Consider the following 16,628-nt stretch of genomic DNA (forward strand, 5'->3'; position numbering starts at 1 on the left):
TTTTAAAAACTATATTGGGATGCAATATAGTCTGCTGTTTTATTTTTTATTATTGATTTAAATTTTTGAATCACTAACACAAGCAAAATGCCTTTTCCTACATATTACATTTGAAAATGTTATAGCTTTAGTAATAAATTAAATTATGCATTGTTTTTTTTTTTTGCAAAAACTGAAATGATGTACTTGAACCCAGAGCCGTTGAAATATTTAACGGCTCTGCTTGAACCATATGATCTAAACAAGAACCCGCCCCTTTTTGACCACGTGATCATTGACTGACAGGAGTGAAATCACTGAAGCGAAAGTAGAATAAGCAGACATTTGGACATACACTCGGCTTGTTCGTAAGTACATATTTACTTTCTTAAAATACGTAAATTAGACTTCAACTTTTAAAATGTAGCCTATATTTCTATTTTACAATCGATGATGGTTGAGAGTTATTTAGGCTATAATAAATTGTCATTACGGTGGCTAACTCATTTTATAGCTTCTTTGTAATTAGATGACTTTGTTTAGTAGTAGTGTTTATAATCTACTGATATGTTCAGTTTATCTGTCATTAAAAAGTCTCTTTCATAATTAGTCTATAGTTTATGTCTTTTACTTAGTCCAGACATCATATCATTGAATCCAGACATTACTTTCATCACTGAAGCAAAATAATAATAATAGCTTATTAAACTTGCTTAGAATGCATGATATTAGTAGCTAGAAGACAAAAGTTCTTTAATTACATAAGACTCACTTTAGACTGACAATAACAACAGGAATGACAGTCAAGATGTTTTTTTTTTATTTGCTTTTTACTTTAACTGGGGAGTGTCAGGCTGACAGTGACAACAGGAATGACAGTAAAAATATTGATTTTGTTTTTAGGGTGTGTCAGTTACAAAATATGTGTTTACTGGTGTTGTCATCATTTTTAACTTTAATTACATAGTGGCATATTTCATAGCAAAACTCATACAAGGAAGCCAAAGAAAGCTGAGGGTAATTTGAGACCAACAGAACCATGTAACGCCTTACCACTTTTGTTACTGTCATGCTATGAGTAGTTCAAAACAGATGTATGATGCAACAATGCTTTGTGATGATTTTTTCCTCAAAATCACATGGTATCCAGTGTACATGGAGATATAATGTTTATTTGCTCATGCTTTTGAAATGTGCTTAAGGATAATACAATCACTTATCAGTCTCACTGTGTGTACAAGGATACAATTTAGCCACAAAACAGTGTCTTTAAACCACTTTTTTTCAAACAAAAACCCACATGAATGTACGAAACTGATTAACTTCTTCAACTGTACTTAGTGGTTCCTCATTCTTTTGCTGTATTTGGGAAATTGCAACATAAATGTTCACATCACACAACATTTATAGATTAAGAGAAAGTCCATTTTTCAAGAAGAGAAAAAAATCATCTACAATACTTCATATATTCTTTTGAACATACTTCGTACTTAGATGTGATCAGAATTTCTTAACAAAAGTTCAAATGGGTTATTATAATAAGTGGTATGGTACATAATGTACCTGTAACATTCTGGTTTTTTTTGTCTTATCTTTTTCCTGTCTCACTTTTGACTCACTCACAGTATTACATTTTGAAATCATTGTTTGTAGTCCATGTCATGTGTTTGTTCTTTCTACTTTATCTGATTGTGTCCAGGCATGTATTGTTTAATGATCTTGTGTATTTAGATTTCATGAATGTCCTTTTTTCTTATCTCTGAATAAACTTGTTTTCATTTTTGGTCTATTTTCCAAGAAGAGAAAAAAATCATCATATTTTTGTGTTCAGGTGTAAGCGGTTAAACCCTTGGACGTGGAGTTTAACTGAAGAACAAATTGTGGATGGGTAAACTGCATTTTTAATGAATCTGCCGGATTTAATCATTCCATATTCTGGGACTCCATGGTGAGAAAAGTGTGGTAAAATGTCTTTTATATCATGTATGACATAAATGATTGAATAAACGTATTTCTTAACATTTTTCTCTTCTTCAAGGGTGGTTTCACGAAATCAGCCAGGCCGTGTTTCTTTAAAAAGTGCCAGTTCTATGCTGGATCCAATTGATTTGACAAGGGAACCTCTCTATTCAGTACAAAGGTATGTAACATCTGCTTAGTCCCTCAAAAATGCCACAATTTCCAATTTTTTGTAAACTGGGACACTTCTTTCAGGATCCTTTATGGATATTGAACAATCTTACCAACCTCATATTTTCGGACGGTAATGTTCTCTGAGAGTCCACTCATACATTTTCATTGTCAGTGTATTTTTACAGGTTTCACAAGAACAATATTCCTGACTCAATAGTAGATTCCAATTCTGCCATGGAGCGCCAACAAGAATATAAATCAAGACTGAAAACAAAATTTCAGTTCATTCACAATGACTTGTCTAAACAATCAGATCACACGTTCCTGAATGACATCTTTACAGAGCTTTACATCACTGAAGGGGAAAGTGATAATGTCAACAAAGAACATGAAGTGAGACAGATTGAGATGGCGTTGAGGAGAAAAACCACTGAAGACATTCCAGTCAAATGCAATGACATTTTTAAACACTCACCCGAAGAAAACAGACCCATCAAATGTGTGCTGACTAAGGGAGTTGCAGGCATAGGGAAAACAGTCTCTGTGCAGAAATTCATACTGGACTGGTCCGAGGGCAACGCTAATCAGGATATCGAGTTTGTGTACCCACTTCCGTTTCGAGAGCTGAACCTGATGAAAACAAAACAGTTTAGCTTGATTGAGCTTCTCCAACACTTCAAAATGGAAACTGACTTTGGAGATGGTCACAAAAACCAAAAAGTTCTTTTTATCTTTGACGGTCTAGATGAATGCCGCTTTCCTTTGGATTTCCAGAACAACGCAAAGTTGTGTAACCCAACTCTGCCAGCCTCTATTGACGTTTTGCTAACCAATCTCATCAATAACACGTTGCTTCCTGATGCCCTCCTCTGGATAACATCTCGGCCAGCAGCAGCCAATCAAATCCCTCTTGAGCATATCGACCTGGTGACCGAAGTTCGAGGGTTTACTGATCCACAAAAAGAAGAATACCTCAACAAGAGAATCAATGATAAACACCTCTCTGGCCAGATCATCACACACTTAAAGTCGTCAAGAAGTCTGTACATCATGTGTCATATACCAGTCTTCTGTTGGCTCTCTGTTACGGTCCTAGAGAGAATGTTCAATGCAGCGGAAGATGGAGAAATTCCCAAGACTCTTACTCAAATGTACGCACACTTTCTTCTCATGCAAACCAGAGCGAAAAACATGAGATACACTAAAGATTACAACCCAGGCCTGGAGGATGAAGACATGATTTTAAAGCTAGGTAAACTAGCCTTCCAACAGCTAAAAAGGGGCAATCTGATATTCTATGAGGAAGACCTGATGGCTTGTGGGATTGATGTGAAGGAGGCCGTGGTGTACTCAGGAGTTTGCTCACAGATCTTCAGAGAAGAGTCTGCAATGACCGAAAACAAAGTGTACTGTTTCATCCATCTGAGCATTCAGGAGTTTTTGGCAGCCATGTATGTTTATTTCATGTTTAAGGTCCACCACAACAACATTCTTGATCATGAAGAGCATCAAGAGACCACCTTGTTTGAGTTGCATAAGAGTGCCATTGACAAGGCCCTACAGAGCGAGAATGGACATCATGGATCTTTTCCTTCGTTTCCTTCTGGGCCTTTCATTGGAGTCCAATCAGACCCTTTTACAAGGCTTGCTTTCTCAATCTGGTAGCAGAGCCTGTCAAAGCATTGAGGAAACGGTTGAATACATCAAGAAGATGATAGAGGAGACGTCCTTGCCGGAAAAGTCCATAAATTTGTTCTACTGTCTAAATGAACTGAATGAACTCTCTCTGGTCAAGGAGATCCAGCGCTTCCTGAACTCAGGGCATTTTTCTAAACTCTCCCCTGCACAGTGGTCTGCCCTAGTTTTTGTGTTATTGACATCAGAAGAGAAGCTGGATGTGTTTGACTTGAAGAAGTACGTCAGATCAGATGAAGGCCTTACCAGATTGTTGCCGGTGGTCAAAGCTTCAGAAACTGCTCTGTAAGTACTTTTGATGTTTCATATTTCACAAGTTCACCTAGTGTGATTGAGGTCGCATGTAGTGTGTTTGGTTTTATTGATTATATATCTACATTATATTCCAGACTGGATAATTGTGGACTTACTATGAGATGCTGTAGAGCTCTTGCCTCCACTGTTGGTTCCAGCTCTTCAAATGTACGAGTGCTAGATCTGTGCAATAACTCCATAGGAGACAAAGGACTGGAGCTTCTGACAGCCGGACTGGAAAACACACTGTGTAATTTAGAGGAACTGAGGTAAAGCTTGTGGTCACTTTCTTGTATATATATCATCATCACTCCAGTTTTCAGTGTCCCATGACTCTTTTGAAATCATTCTAATATGCTGATTTGAAGCTCAAGAAAGCTGTTTTTCTTAATATTTTTTTGTGGAAACCTTGATACATCTTTTTCAGGATTCTTTGAATAGAAGATATAGAACGTTTAAAAAACAGTTGATTTGACATAGAAATCTTCTGTAATATTATAAATGTCTTTATAAGGGTCAATTTTAAAGGTGCCCAAGAATGCTTTTTCACAAGATGTAATATAAGTCTAAGGTGTCTCCTGAATGTGTCTGTGAAGTTTCAGCTCAAAATACCCCCTAGATTTTTTTTAATTAATTTTTTTAACTGCCTATTTTGGGGCATCATTAACAATGCACTGATTTAGGCAGCGCTGCCCCTTTAATTCACATGCTCCCTGCCACATGAGCTGTCGACTATATTACAGCGCATTTACAAAGTTCACACAGCTAATATAACCCTCAAATGGATCTTTACAAGATGTTCGTCATGCATGTTGTATGCATGCCTCGAATTATGTGAGTAAAGTATTTATTTGGATGTTAACGTTTTATTCTGAGTGAATTTGAGGCTGTCCTCCGTGGCTAACGGCTAATGCTACACTGTTGGAGAGATTTATAAAGAATGAAGTTGTGTTTATGAATTATACAGACTGCAAGTGTTTAAAAATGAAAATAGCGACGGCTCTATGGCGTTATTTTACTGTCTAATGTCGAGAGCACATTATTGTGACGCGAGAGCATATCAATGTAATGCGCGAGCGCAAATCTGTCCGCTCGCGCGCGGATTTCCTTTGCTCTCGCGCAAATCTGTCCGCTCGCGCGCGGATTTCCTTTGCTCTCGCGCAAATCTGTCCGCTCGCGCGCGGATTTCCTATGCTCTCGCGCAAAACTGGACGCGCGCTCTCAAATATACAGGGCTCTCTCATGAACTGCCTCTCCTCTAGCTCAGATATTGCGTGTGCACACTCAAACTGTTTCCTGCGTGCTCAAACGTGACCTGCGCGCTGAAACTGCACACGTGCGCTCACGAATCTCTCCGTGCTCTTGCAGAAATTAATTTGCTTTTGGATTAAACGCTGTCAAAAGTTATCAACCAATCAGAAGAGACGACTGATCCATGTAAATGATACGTGGAATCTTATTGGCTGAGAGTGAACTGCGCCTGGAATTCTTTCGACAAAAAATGGATATTTCATAATATTTATCAAATGTAACCTAGTAACTGCATCACATTACAGGTCAAACCCCAATTTATCTAAACAAACAAACAAAAAATGTTTCTTAAAGTTATTGTGGTCATACGTTTTGTGTTGAAATTTATATAAAATAGGTAACATTTTACAATAAGGTTTTATTTGTTAACATTAGTTAAATGTATTATCTAACATAAACTAACAATGTGCAATACATTACTGTAATTATTAATCTTTGTTAAGGTTAAAAATACAGCTGTTTGTTGGTTGTTTACTTCACAGTGCATTTACTAATGTTAACAAATACAACTTTTGATTTTAATAATGTATTAGTAAATGTTGAAATTAACATGAACAAATATTAATAAATGCTGTAGAAGTGCAGTTCATTATTAGTTAATGTTAACTAATGCAGTTAAATAATGTTAATGAAACCTTATTGTAAAGTATTACCAACAAATATCTTCTGATTTAAGACCGAACAAGATCAGGTCAGATCATCATTCCCTTAATACTTAAAATGTGGAGATCACATATACCACCATAGTCAATTTCTTTTGAGGTCGGGTATAAAACATGACATACAAAAATACTTAAGCTCGTATGTATGCATGATTAATCAAAATAAAACGATCTTATTCCTAAATGACAATGATTCGGTTATGTCTATTAAACCTTTGAAATTACGAACATATTGGAATATTTAAACCTGGTTTGCATTGCCGCTGAAAGCAGTGGTCATAAACTATATGTTTTAAACAGCTTCACAAAGCGTTTTCAACAACACACTATTGCTACTTCTGTGTTGCAAACATTAAATAATAATGCAAGTATTGCAATAACAATTTATAGTCCGAATATACACTGATTTTAGCAATAAATGACCTTTGAAACTAATGTTATTACACTGTTCTGCAGTAGGTGGTGACCAGTGACTGTTAAATGTATTTGATGATCAGAATTATTAATTCAAGAAATTCATTTAAAAACACTGGACGAATCATATCTTCATTAATTTCAAACGATATTGTAATGAATTCATTTAAATTAATACATATTTTTAAATAGGCTTTATAACATTTTACACATTTCTAAATAGACTGATTTATAACATTATTAGTTGTTTAATCTTTTGTTTTTAATTAATGTTTAATTTAATGTTTTGGTCCATGATATTGGCTAATATGATGGTTTTTGATAAATCGTTCAGTGGGGTTTGACCTGTAATGTGATAGCTTATTAATATAGAAAACATCCAAGCGCCCCATTCCAAGCCATTTCTAAGATATGTCCTGCATTTTGATTAATATTATTAAATATTATTAAATTGTAAAGAAATGAAATATCCATTTTGTAGAAAGAATTCCAGGCGCAATTCAATCTCAGCCAATAAGATTCCACGTATCATTTTCATGGATCAGTCGTCTCTTCTGATTGGTTGATAACTTTTGACAGCGTTTAATCCAAAAGCAAATTAATTTCTGGAAGAGCACGGAAAGATTCGTGAGCGCACATGTGCAGTTTGAGCACGCAGGAAACAGTTTGAGTGTGCACACGCATCTGAGCGAGAGGAGAGGCAGTTCATAAGAGAGCACTGTATATTTAAGAGCACGCGTCCAGTTTTGCGCGAGAGCATAGGAAATCCGCGCGCGAGCGGACAGATTTGCGCAAGAGCAAAGGATATCCGCGCGCGAGCGGACAGATTTGCGCTCGCGCATTACATTGATATGCTCTCGCGTCACAATAATGTGCTCTCGACATTAGACAGTAAAATAACGCCATACGGCTCTTGTCTCCATGAATACAGTAAGAAACGATGGTAACTTTAACCACATTTAACAGTACATTAGCAACATGCTAACGAAACATTTAGAAAGACAATTTACAAATATCACTAAAAATATCATGTTATCATGGATCATGTCAGTTATTATCGCTCCATCTGCCATTTTTTGCTATTGTTCTTGCTTGCTTACCTAGTCTGATGATTTGGTTGTGCACATCCAGACGTTAATACTGGCTGCCCTTGTCTAATGCCTTTTATAATGTTGGGAACATGGGCTGGCATTATGCAAATATTGGGGCGTTCACCCCGACTGTTACGTAACAGTCGGTGTTATGTTGAGATTCGCCTGTTCTTCGGAGGTCGTTTAAACAAATGAGATTTATATAAGAAGGAGGAAACAATGGAGTTTGAGACTGAATGTATGTCTTTTCCATGTACTGAACTTTTGTTATTTAACTATGCTGAGGTAAATTCAATTTTTGAATCTAGGGCACCTTTAATGCATCAGTGCTGAATAAAATTTAAAAAAATAATTCATTAACATTTATTTTAAATTACATTGGATGTGGTGTGAGAACATGAAACCTTAAAAGATGATGATTGTTGTTGTTGTTATTACTATAATCGAGTAATTTGCATTTTACACAATATTGACAGTTAAAAGGTGGTGATTAGTTCCTGAATTAAGCGTTTTTTAACGAATCGTTTGAACGAGTTATTCAGTGACTCACTCAGAACGAATCGGTTTGGATGAATTCTTTACGGACTCTCATAATAATAGTCACATGTCGCCACCTACTGGCGTATTGATGTAATCTGCAGAAAGAGAGACTGAAAAATCCCCACCACTAATGTACAGAATAATCTTACTGGAAATATATTATTAAATATGTTGCTTATTAAATATTTTGGATGATACGATAATGTTTTCAGCTGCAAATAAGAGTTTATTATCAACTCCATTTTACACATATTTATAATCCATTCTGGATGAATTCCACAGTCCGAAAATCGGTGCAGAAATGATTCTGGGCTCCATTTCACTAAGATGTTACAACTAAAATGAAAAGACATTGTTTGCTTAAAATACACATTAGAATAATTTTTAATGTCCTCAAAACAATGATTTAATATTGTGCGGATTCATATTTGAGTACCTACATTAGCACTTGAAAGATTCATGTGATGTGTTACTGTTTCCTCAGGCTCTCATACTGCAGAATCACCACACGCGGCTGCTCTGTTCTGGAATCAGGACTGCTCCCAAGTCTTCCAAACCTTAGGGTGCTGGACCTGAGTGAAAACAGTCTGAGAGAAGCAGGAATTAAAATCTTGGCCAATTACCTGAGGCATCAGCACTGTAAACTTGAGATATTGAGGTAAACATCCTTCTTCACACCACTTCAGTCCATTAGAAGACATCAATACCAAATGTAGAATTCATTTGATCCTCATGATCTCATGTCATCATTGCATTATTCATAGACTCAAGGACTGCAGAGTTACACCAAAAGGCATCTTCGCAATAGCCTCAGCTCTACAGTCCAACCCATCTCACTTAAGAGAGCTCGACCTGCACTGGAATAACCCAGGAGATGATGGAGTGGAGACGCTTTCAGCTGTAATACAGCATCCTCTTTCCCGACTTGAAACACTTTGGTACACTTTTATTTATGAAATGTATTGTCATATATACAGTTCAAAAGTTTGAAGTCTGTAAGATTTAAAAGAAAGAAAAGAATTTAATACTTTTATTTATAGCAAAGATGCATTTCTAACCGGTCCTACTCGAACCGCTTCGAGCAGGATTCGAACCGGAGTCTCTTGCATGGGAGGCGGGTGCGCTAACAAAGATGCTAAAGGCCACAGCGTCTAGCATCAGTTGCTAGCGCACCTCTTGAGGCCAGGGGAGTGAGGTTTAAACGCACAACTCTTACTAGCTTACATCCGTTACACATTAAATTGATAAAAAGAGACTGTAAAGATGTTTACACTGTTACAAAAAAATTCAATTTCAAATAAATATATATATATATTTTTTCTGTTCATCAAAGAATCTTGGAATATATTTTAAAAATTAAAAAATATTAAAGGGTTAGTTCACCCAAAAATGAAAATTATGTCATTAATGACTCACCCTCATGTCGTTCCAAACCCGTAAGACCTCCGTTCATCTTCGGAACACAGTTTAAGATATTTTAGATTTAGTCCGAGAGCTTTCTGTCCCTCCATTGAAAATGTTTGTACGGTATACTGTCCATGTCCAGAAAGGTAATAAAAACATCATCAAAGTAGTCCATGTGACATCAGTGGGTTAGTTAGAATTTTTTGCAGCATCGAAAATACATTTTGGTCCAAAAATAACAAAAAATACGACTTTATTCAGCATTGTCTTCTCTTCCGGAATCCTTTCCATTGAATTGATTCCATTGAATTGATTCCATTGAATCCTTTCATCTGTCGGCATTGGTAATGCACTTTTACGTCGCCGTGGTTGTTTTTGGCGATTAGGACATCTGCAACATGCACACTTACGCACCATTTTTAAAAATATAGCAATACCAAAATACAAACAATGTAGAATAGCTTGAATACAGCGTGCGTCTCCCTCAGACTGTAAACGAAGCTCGGGTGCACTAGATAACACGTCAGCAGCGTCTTACATCAGCAGCGTCACTGCGGAGTAGTAAACCACACTCCGAAGCAGAAGGGGGCAGTAATGCACCAATAAGCTGGATGCCAACCGCCGTAAAACAGGAAAGAAGAAGAAGAAGAAGCGGAGTCGTGAACGCGGATTGACAACAGACCCGGAAGAGAAGACAATGCTGAATAAAGTCGTAGTTTTTGTTATTTTTGGACCAAAATGTATTTTCGATGCTTCAAAATGTTGTGGATGTCCTAATCGCCAAAAACAACCACGGCGACGTAAAAGTGCATTACCAATGCCGACAGATGAAAGGATTCAATGGAATCAATTCAATGGAAAGGATTCTGGAAGAGAAGACAATGCTGAATAAAGTCATAGTTTTTGTTATTTTTGGACCAAAATGTATTTTCGATGCTTCAAGAAATTCTATCTGACCCTCTGATGTCACATGGACTACTTTGATGATGTTTTTATTACCTTTCTGGACATGGACAGTCTACCGTACATACATTTTCAATGGAGGGACAGAAAGCTCTCGGACTAAATCTAAAATATCTTAAACTGTGTTCCGAAGATGAACGAAGGTCTTACGGGTGTGGAATGACATGAGGGTGAGTAATTAATGACATAATTTTCATTTTTGGGTGAACTAACCCTTTAAGCATGTCTGTTTTCAACATTGATAATAATAAGAAATGTTTCTTAAGCAGCAAATTGACATATTAGAATGAAGGGACTGAATGATTATATGACATGAGAGTGGAATAATGATGCTGAAAATTCAGCTTTGCCAACACAGGAATAAATGACATTTTAAAATATAAAAATAGAAAATATTTAATTAAATTGTAATAATTTTTCACAATATTAGCTACTTTTTTTACTATATTTTTGATAAATAAAAATGCAGCCTTGGTCTTCCCGACACCAAACTTTTGAACAGTGTGCTATTATAAATATTAATCTCTAATTAAAATGTCTATTTTTCCACCCGTAGGCTAAGTTACGGTTTGCTCACTGTGAAGTCCTGTCAGTCTTTGGCTTCAGCTCTGAGGTCCAGCTTCTCAACTCTGAAAGCTTTAGACCTGAGTGGCAACGCAATATATGATGAAGCAGTAAAAATGCTCTCAAATGGACTTGGAAGCCCTCATTGTAAAATAGAGATTTTGAGGTAAGGGTTTCAAATCTCCATTTAAATCCTACACACAGCGAACACTTGAAGCACATCCTGTCTTTTCAGGTTGGCGTTGTGCGAGATCACAGAGGTGGGTGTTGCTGATTTGGCCTCAGCTCTTGTTTCTAACCCTGGTTCTCTGAGAGAGCTGGACTTGAGGCAGAACCACATAAAGGATTTTGGTGTATCAAGACTTGCTGATGTGGTGAAGAACTCCAACTGTAGGCTGGAGACGTTATGGTGAGCAGAAGAACCGAAGCATTGAGACTTTCTTTATAGTGCTTACAAGGCAGCTATGCAGATCATTTCAGTCTCAAAGGCAGTGTTGCGGTACATATTACAAGTAATGAGCATTACGTAATCAGATAATATAATGTCAGTTTACACATTAATAGTTTTTTTTTTTTTAAGTAATGCACATTACTTTAAACTACTTTTCAGTTTAATTAATTTGCTTAAACATTTTTTAAACTACTGCGTACCTCATGTGTGGGAATTAGGGCTGTCAAACGATTAATCGCATACAAAATAAAAGTTTGAGTTTGCCTAATATATGTGTGAGTACTGTGTGTAATTATTATGTATATATAAATACAAACAAATTAATGTATATAGTTGAGAGAAATATCTTATTTATGAACAAAATATTTTTATTTATATATAAATTATATAAAAATATAAATAAATACATATACTTGTAAATATTTCATACATGAATGTGTTTGTATTTATATATACATAATAATTACACACAGTACACTCACATATATTAGGCAAACTCAAACTTTTATTTTGTATGCGATTAATTGCGATTAATCGTTTGACAGCCCTAGTGGGAACAGACAAATTGTACAAAAGTAACAAAACATTACTTTCAAATTTCAATAAAAAGACTTGTACAGTAGGTAATATAATCCGTTAAAAGTAACGTAACGCATTACTTTCCATAAAACTAACGTAATTAGTTACTTTTAAAAGTAAATTTCCCCAGCACTAGTCTTAGGTGTGCTAACTATTGTTGATTTTTGAAAAGTTTATACTTTATTAACAATTTAAAGTTGCAGTAAGGGATTTCTAAGAAAGGCTGTTGAAAGTGGATTGGACTGAGCATCAAAACACATTTGTAGCCAATCAGCAGTAAAGGGTGTGTCCACTTATGAGGGGGAGGTGCCTGTGCTGCATAAAATGTTTGTGAATTTTGGGGCGGAGCTATCAAGATAGAGGTGTGATCCTTTTGGGCAGGGGCATGCTTGTTTTGATGATTTCAAATATCAACAGCGTTTCTCACTTACTGCAGCTTTAAGATTAAAGTTTGAAAAACAACCGACAGTGATGATGTGATTATGATGTCAGTTGCAGTTGGTCTTCTTTCTTGCATTTATTTAGATGCTGAATTGTGACTGATATCAAAGACTATAGAATAACACAAGACGTGTCGCTCGTATTGTTTTGAATGGGAGAAAGTGTAACGCGCAATATGGCGGAATAAGTCCCGCCTTCTAAATAAGAGCCAATCGCCGACTGGTAAAGTCTTCGCGTCACTTCAGCGGCCGTTAGAATCACCGGTTTCTATAGAAACAGTCAGACGCGCACCTCCGAAGAGACGCGCATTTAGGTCTGTGCATGCGCATTAGCTTGATCCAGCCTGAAAAACACAGTTTTTTTGTCATGATTCGAGCGTTTAGAAACTAAATTTATGAGCCGGTTGTTGTTAGATTTCATTGGTGATTTCAAATATTAAATTTAATCGTAAGGTTGGCGAACAGTTTTGGAGAATTTGATGTTTTCCCATTCAAAGAGATTGCATGATGCCCAGGATGCAAGAGAGGCGTTTCAAAGATGGCCGCCGAGTGAAATGACTTGTCTTAAAGGGACTTTGCTGATATTCAGCAAATGTAATCTTTTAAATGTTTTAACATTAAATCAATAGCATTTTATGAACAAACGTCTTTCATAACAGTTTAGGAGACAGTGGGGTCACAAAGGAAGGTTGTGCTGTCCTCGCTGCTGCTCTAAACTTAAACCCGTCTCATCTGAGAGAGCTGGACCTCAGCAATAATGAGCTCACGGATGCAGGGATGAGGCTCCTATCTCCTGTCCTGAGGAATCACAACGGCAACATTATGAAATTAGAGTAGGTTCTGTACAAATACTTTCAATAACATTCTAATATATCAGATAATAATTGAAGAACCGGATGCTTTTATTCAACAAGGATGCATTAAATTGTTCAAAAGTGACTTTTACATTACAAAACATTACATTACAAAAATTTTTTTACTTTCTATTCATCCAAAAATCCCAAAACATTACAGTTTTAACAAAAATATTTCTATTTTCAAGACTGATAATAATAATAATCATCAAATCAGCATATTCAAATCAGCAAAAAATGCCTCTCTACCATTGTTTTCCCTAGTTTGAGCCAGTGTGGTTTAACTGTGGACTGCTGTGATTCACTGGCTGCAACTCTTTTAGAAAAATCCTCACGACTTAGAGAATTGAATTTGGGAGTAAATAATCTACAAGATCTGGGAATTACAATCCTCTGTGCTGGATTGGAAAATCCACATTGTCAGCTGGACACTTTGAGGTAATACTTACCTAATAATTAATTAATAATAATAATTACTCACCCTCATATCATTCCAAACATGTAAGACCTTTGTTCATCTTCAGAACACAAATTAATATATGTTTGATGAAATCTGAGAGCTTTCTGCCCTCCGATAGACTGCAGTGTTATTACCACGTTCAAGGCCAAGAAAGGTAGTAAAGACATTGTTAAAATAGTCCACGTGACTACAGTGGTTCAACCTTAATTGTATGAAGTGACATGGTATATTTACTACCTTTCTGGGTTATGAGTTTGGAATGACATGAGGGTGAGTAATTAATGACAGAAATGTCATTTTTTGGGTGAATTAAAGGATTAGTCCACTTTTAAATACACTTTTCCTGATAAATTTACTCACCCCCATGTCATCCAAGATGTTCATGTCTTTCTTTCGTCAGTCGAAAAGAAATTAAGGTTTTTGAGGAAAACATTCCAGGATTATTCTCCTTACAGTGGATTTCAATGGCTACCAACAGGTTGAAGGTCAAAATTACAGTTTCAGTGCAGCTTCAAGGGCTTTAAACGATACCAGATGAGTAATAAGGGGCTTATCTAGCGAATCGATCGGTCATTTTCGAAAAAAATACAACCGTTTATGCTTCATAAACAAAATATCGCATTGAACGTACTTTCCGCTTCCGCATTCTTCATAACGCTTACGCTGAATGTTCTACGCCTTCCCTACTCAAGTTATGGAACGAATGTGGCGCCAGTTTCGTTTTTTTCCGTAACTTGAATAGGGAAGGCGTAGGACATTCAGCGTAAGCGTTATGAAGAATGCGGAAGCGGAAAGTACGTTCAAGGTGATATTTTGTTTATAAAGCATAAACGGTTGTATTTTTGTCGAAAATGACCGATCGATTCGCTAGATATTCTTTCGACTGACGAAAGAAAGACATGAACATCTTGGATGACATGGGGGTGAGTAAATTTATCAGGAAAAGTGTATTTAAAAGTGGACTAATCCTTTAACCCTTTAAAATTTTACACTTTTCTTTGATAAATTATCTATGCCTATTATATTGTTTACACGTAACTAATATTTTCCTCTATAGGCTATCTAACTGTGGGATCACAGGGGAAGGTTGCACAGTTTTAGCCTCCGCATTGAAATCCAAACACACACTTTTAAGAGAGCTGGACCTGAGTGAAAACAGTCTGACAGATTCAACCGTGAGGCCGCTATCTGTTCTACTGGACCATCCAGACTGTAAACTAGAGAAACTCGTGTAAGTAGTTCCTGGTGGGGTAGGATATTTGCAGTAGTTATGAACACATGAACATCTGAAACAGCATAACAGCTACAGTGTGTCGTACAAAATACTGTTGGGGATAAACAGTTTAGGACCCTTAAGACCAGATATGTTGAATAAAGTTGAATAGAGTAAAAGTTAAAAAAATTAATAAATTGAAGAAAACAAGAATAGTTTGCAGTTCCATCAGCAGAAGCCAGCTTCAAGTCTCACAAGGAGTTCGTAGGCCGCTCTGCGTACATTACATTTTCACAATAATTATACTCTAACAAGAGTCTACTAACTACGTCATTACTTCAGGTTGAATGATTCTGATTGACTAAGAAAAATAGACAAATTTGGTAATCTTCCACACATGGACAGTCAGAAGCATATCTCCATTCGTCAGGATGCTGACGAGGGGACCCTGGATTTAGGTACTGGATGTCCTTTTGGGGTCATGACATGGTGTCTGCTGGTCTCAAACAGAGTGCCAGTTGTCCAGTACAAAGGATCAGCACAGAACACTTAGCACACATACACAGATAAACATGATTTGCCACTTCGTCAAGGCTGATGTTGATCTAAGCTCTGCTCTGAGCAGGAAACTTTCCCAAAACATAATGATAACATGTTCTTTTCTCTCAGTGAGAGGTACAGACAATATTCAAAATTATTTTCTAGTGTTTGAAAAAGGAAAATAAATTCTTTAACATACGTCGAAGAAGTCAATCAAATAATTTAACAGAAAGATAAATGTTGATTAATAACTTAAAAGATATATATTGAAGCGGCAGTGGATTCCAGAATCCACTCCTTCAATACTCAAACTGTACATTTGCATTTGTGTGATGTTGAATGTAATAAACTTTTTCTTTTTTTCTTTCCAGCTTGTATTAACGTCAGACCTGTGTATCACAGCACACATCAACATTTGATGAAAGTAGCAGAATACTGCCGTACCTCACTGATGATTGCACTTCTTATTAATTTATGACGTTTTCAGATGTATTATTTTAAATCCGTTGTTATTTATATTGTTCTATTTATATTACACTATTAAATGTGAATACTGAGCAGAAATTTACATCGTTTAATACAATTTTGTCTACAAACAGCACTGCAAATTTGCAATGCAACACTTTTTGCTGTTGCATATGTAATAAATTGCATATTTTCTCAGCATGAACACAACCTTTGTAATAAGACGAATACATTGAAGTATATGTACCAATAACAAATGTTACAATATTTTTTATTTTTTTCAAAAGAACGGCAAAGTTGTGCTCCACTCCTTGCTTTAAGGTCACTAACACACGATTTCAACGGTACAGTTATGTTAAACCTGTGTCATTACAACTTTCATACATTACATTGGTTATGTTTTTTTTAGTTATGTACGGTCATTTAATGTTATCATTTATTTTGTAATGTATATAATTCAAAATTGTAATATTTATATTGTAAAACTCCACAGTTGTATAAATAAACCTTATTATAAATAAATTAAAGACTGCATGTTATTTGGTGTGGGTATCTATATTCAATATAGATTCAATT

General features: G+C 36.0%; 1 protein-coding gene across 1 annotated transcript; it reads left to right on the plus strand.

Moving 5' to 3' along the window:
• Positions 1 to 224: 224 nt before the first annotated feature.
• nlrp12l (NLR family pyrin domain containing 12-like) lies at positions 225 to 16,591 on the plus strand. Its single transcript, XM_048177306.1, is given in 14 exon segments — positions 225 to 347; positions 1,811 to 1,927; positions 2,018 to 2,119; positions 2,298 to 3,690; positions 3,692 to 4,092; positions 4,197 to 4,370; positions 8,604 to 8,777; positions 8,884 to 9,057; positions 11,043 to 11,216; positions 11,286 to 11,459; positions 13,180 to 13,353; positions 13,639 to 13,812; positions 14,892 to 15,065; positions 15,959 to 16,591. Coding segments are annotated over 13 exon segments (3,342 nt in total). The 5' UTR covers positions 225 to 347; positions 1,811 to 1,883; the 3' UTR covers positions 15,969 to 16,591.
• Positions 16,592 to 16,628: the final 37 nt, after the last annotated feature.

Source organism: Megalobrama amblycephala, linkage group LG24 (genome assembly GCF_018812025.1).
Source record: "Megalobrama amblycephala isolate DHTTF-2021 linkage group LG24, ASM1881202v1, whole genome shotgun sequence".
NCBI classification, from domain to species: Eukaryota; Metazoa; Chordata; class Actinopteri; order Cypriniformes; family Xenocyprididae; genus Megalobrama; species Megalobrama amblycephala.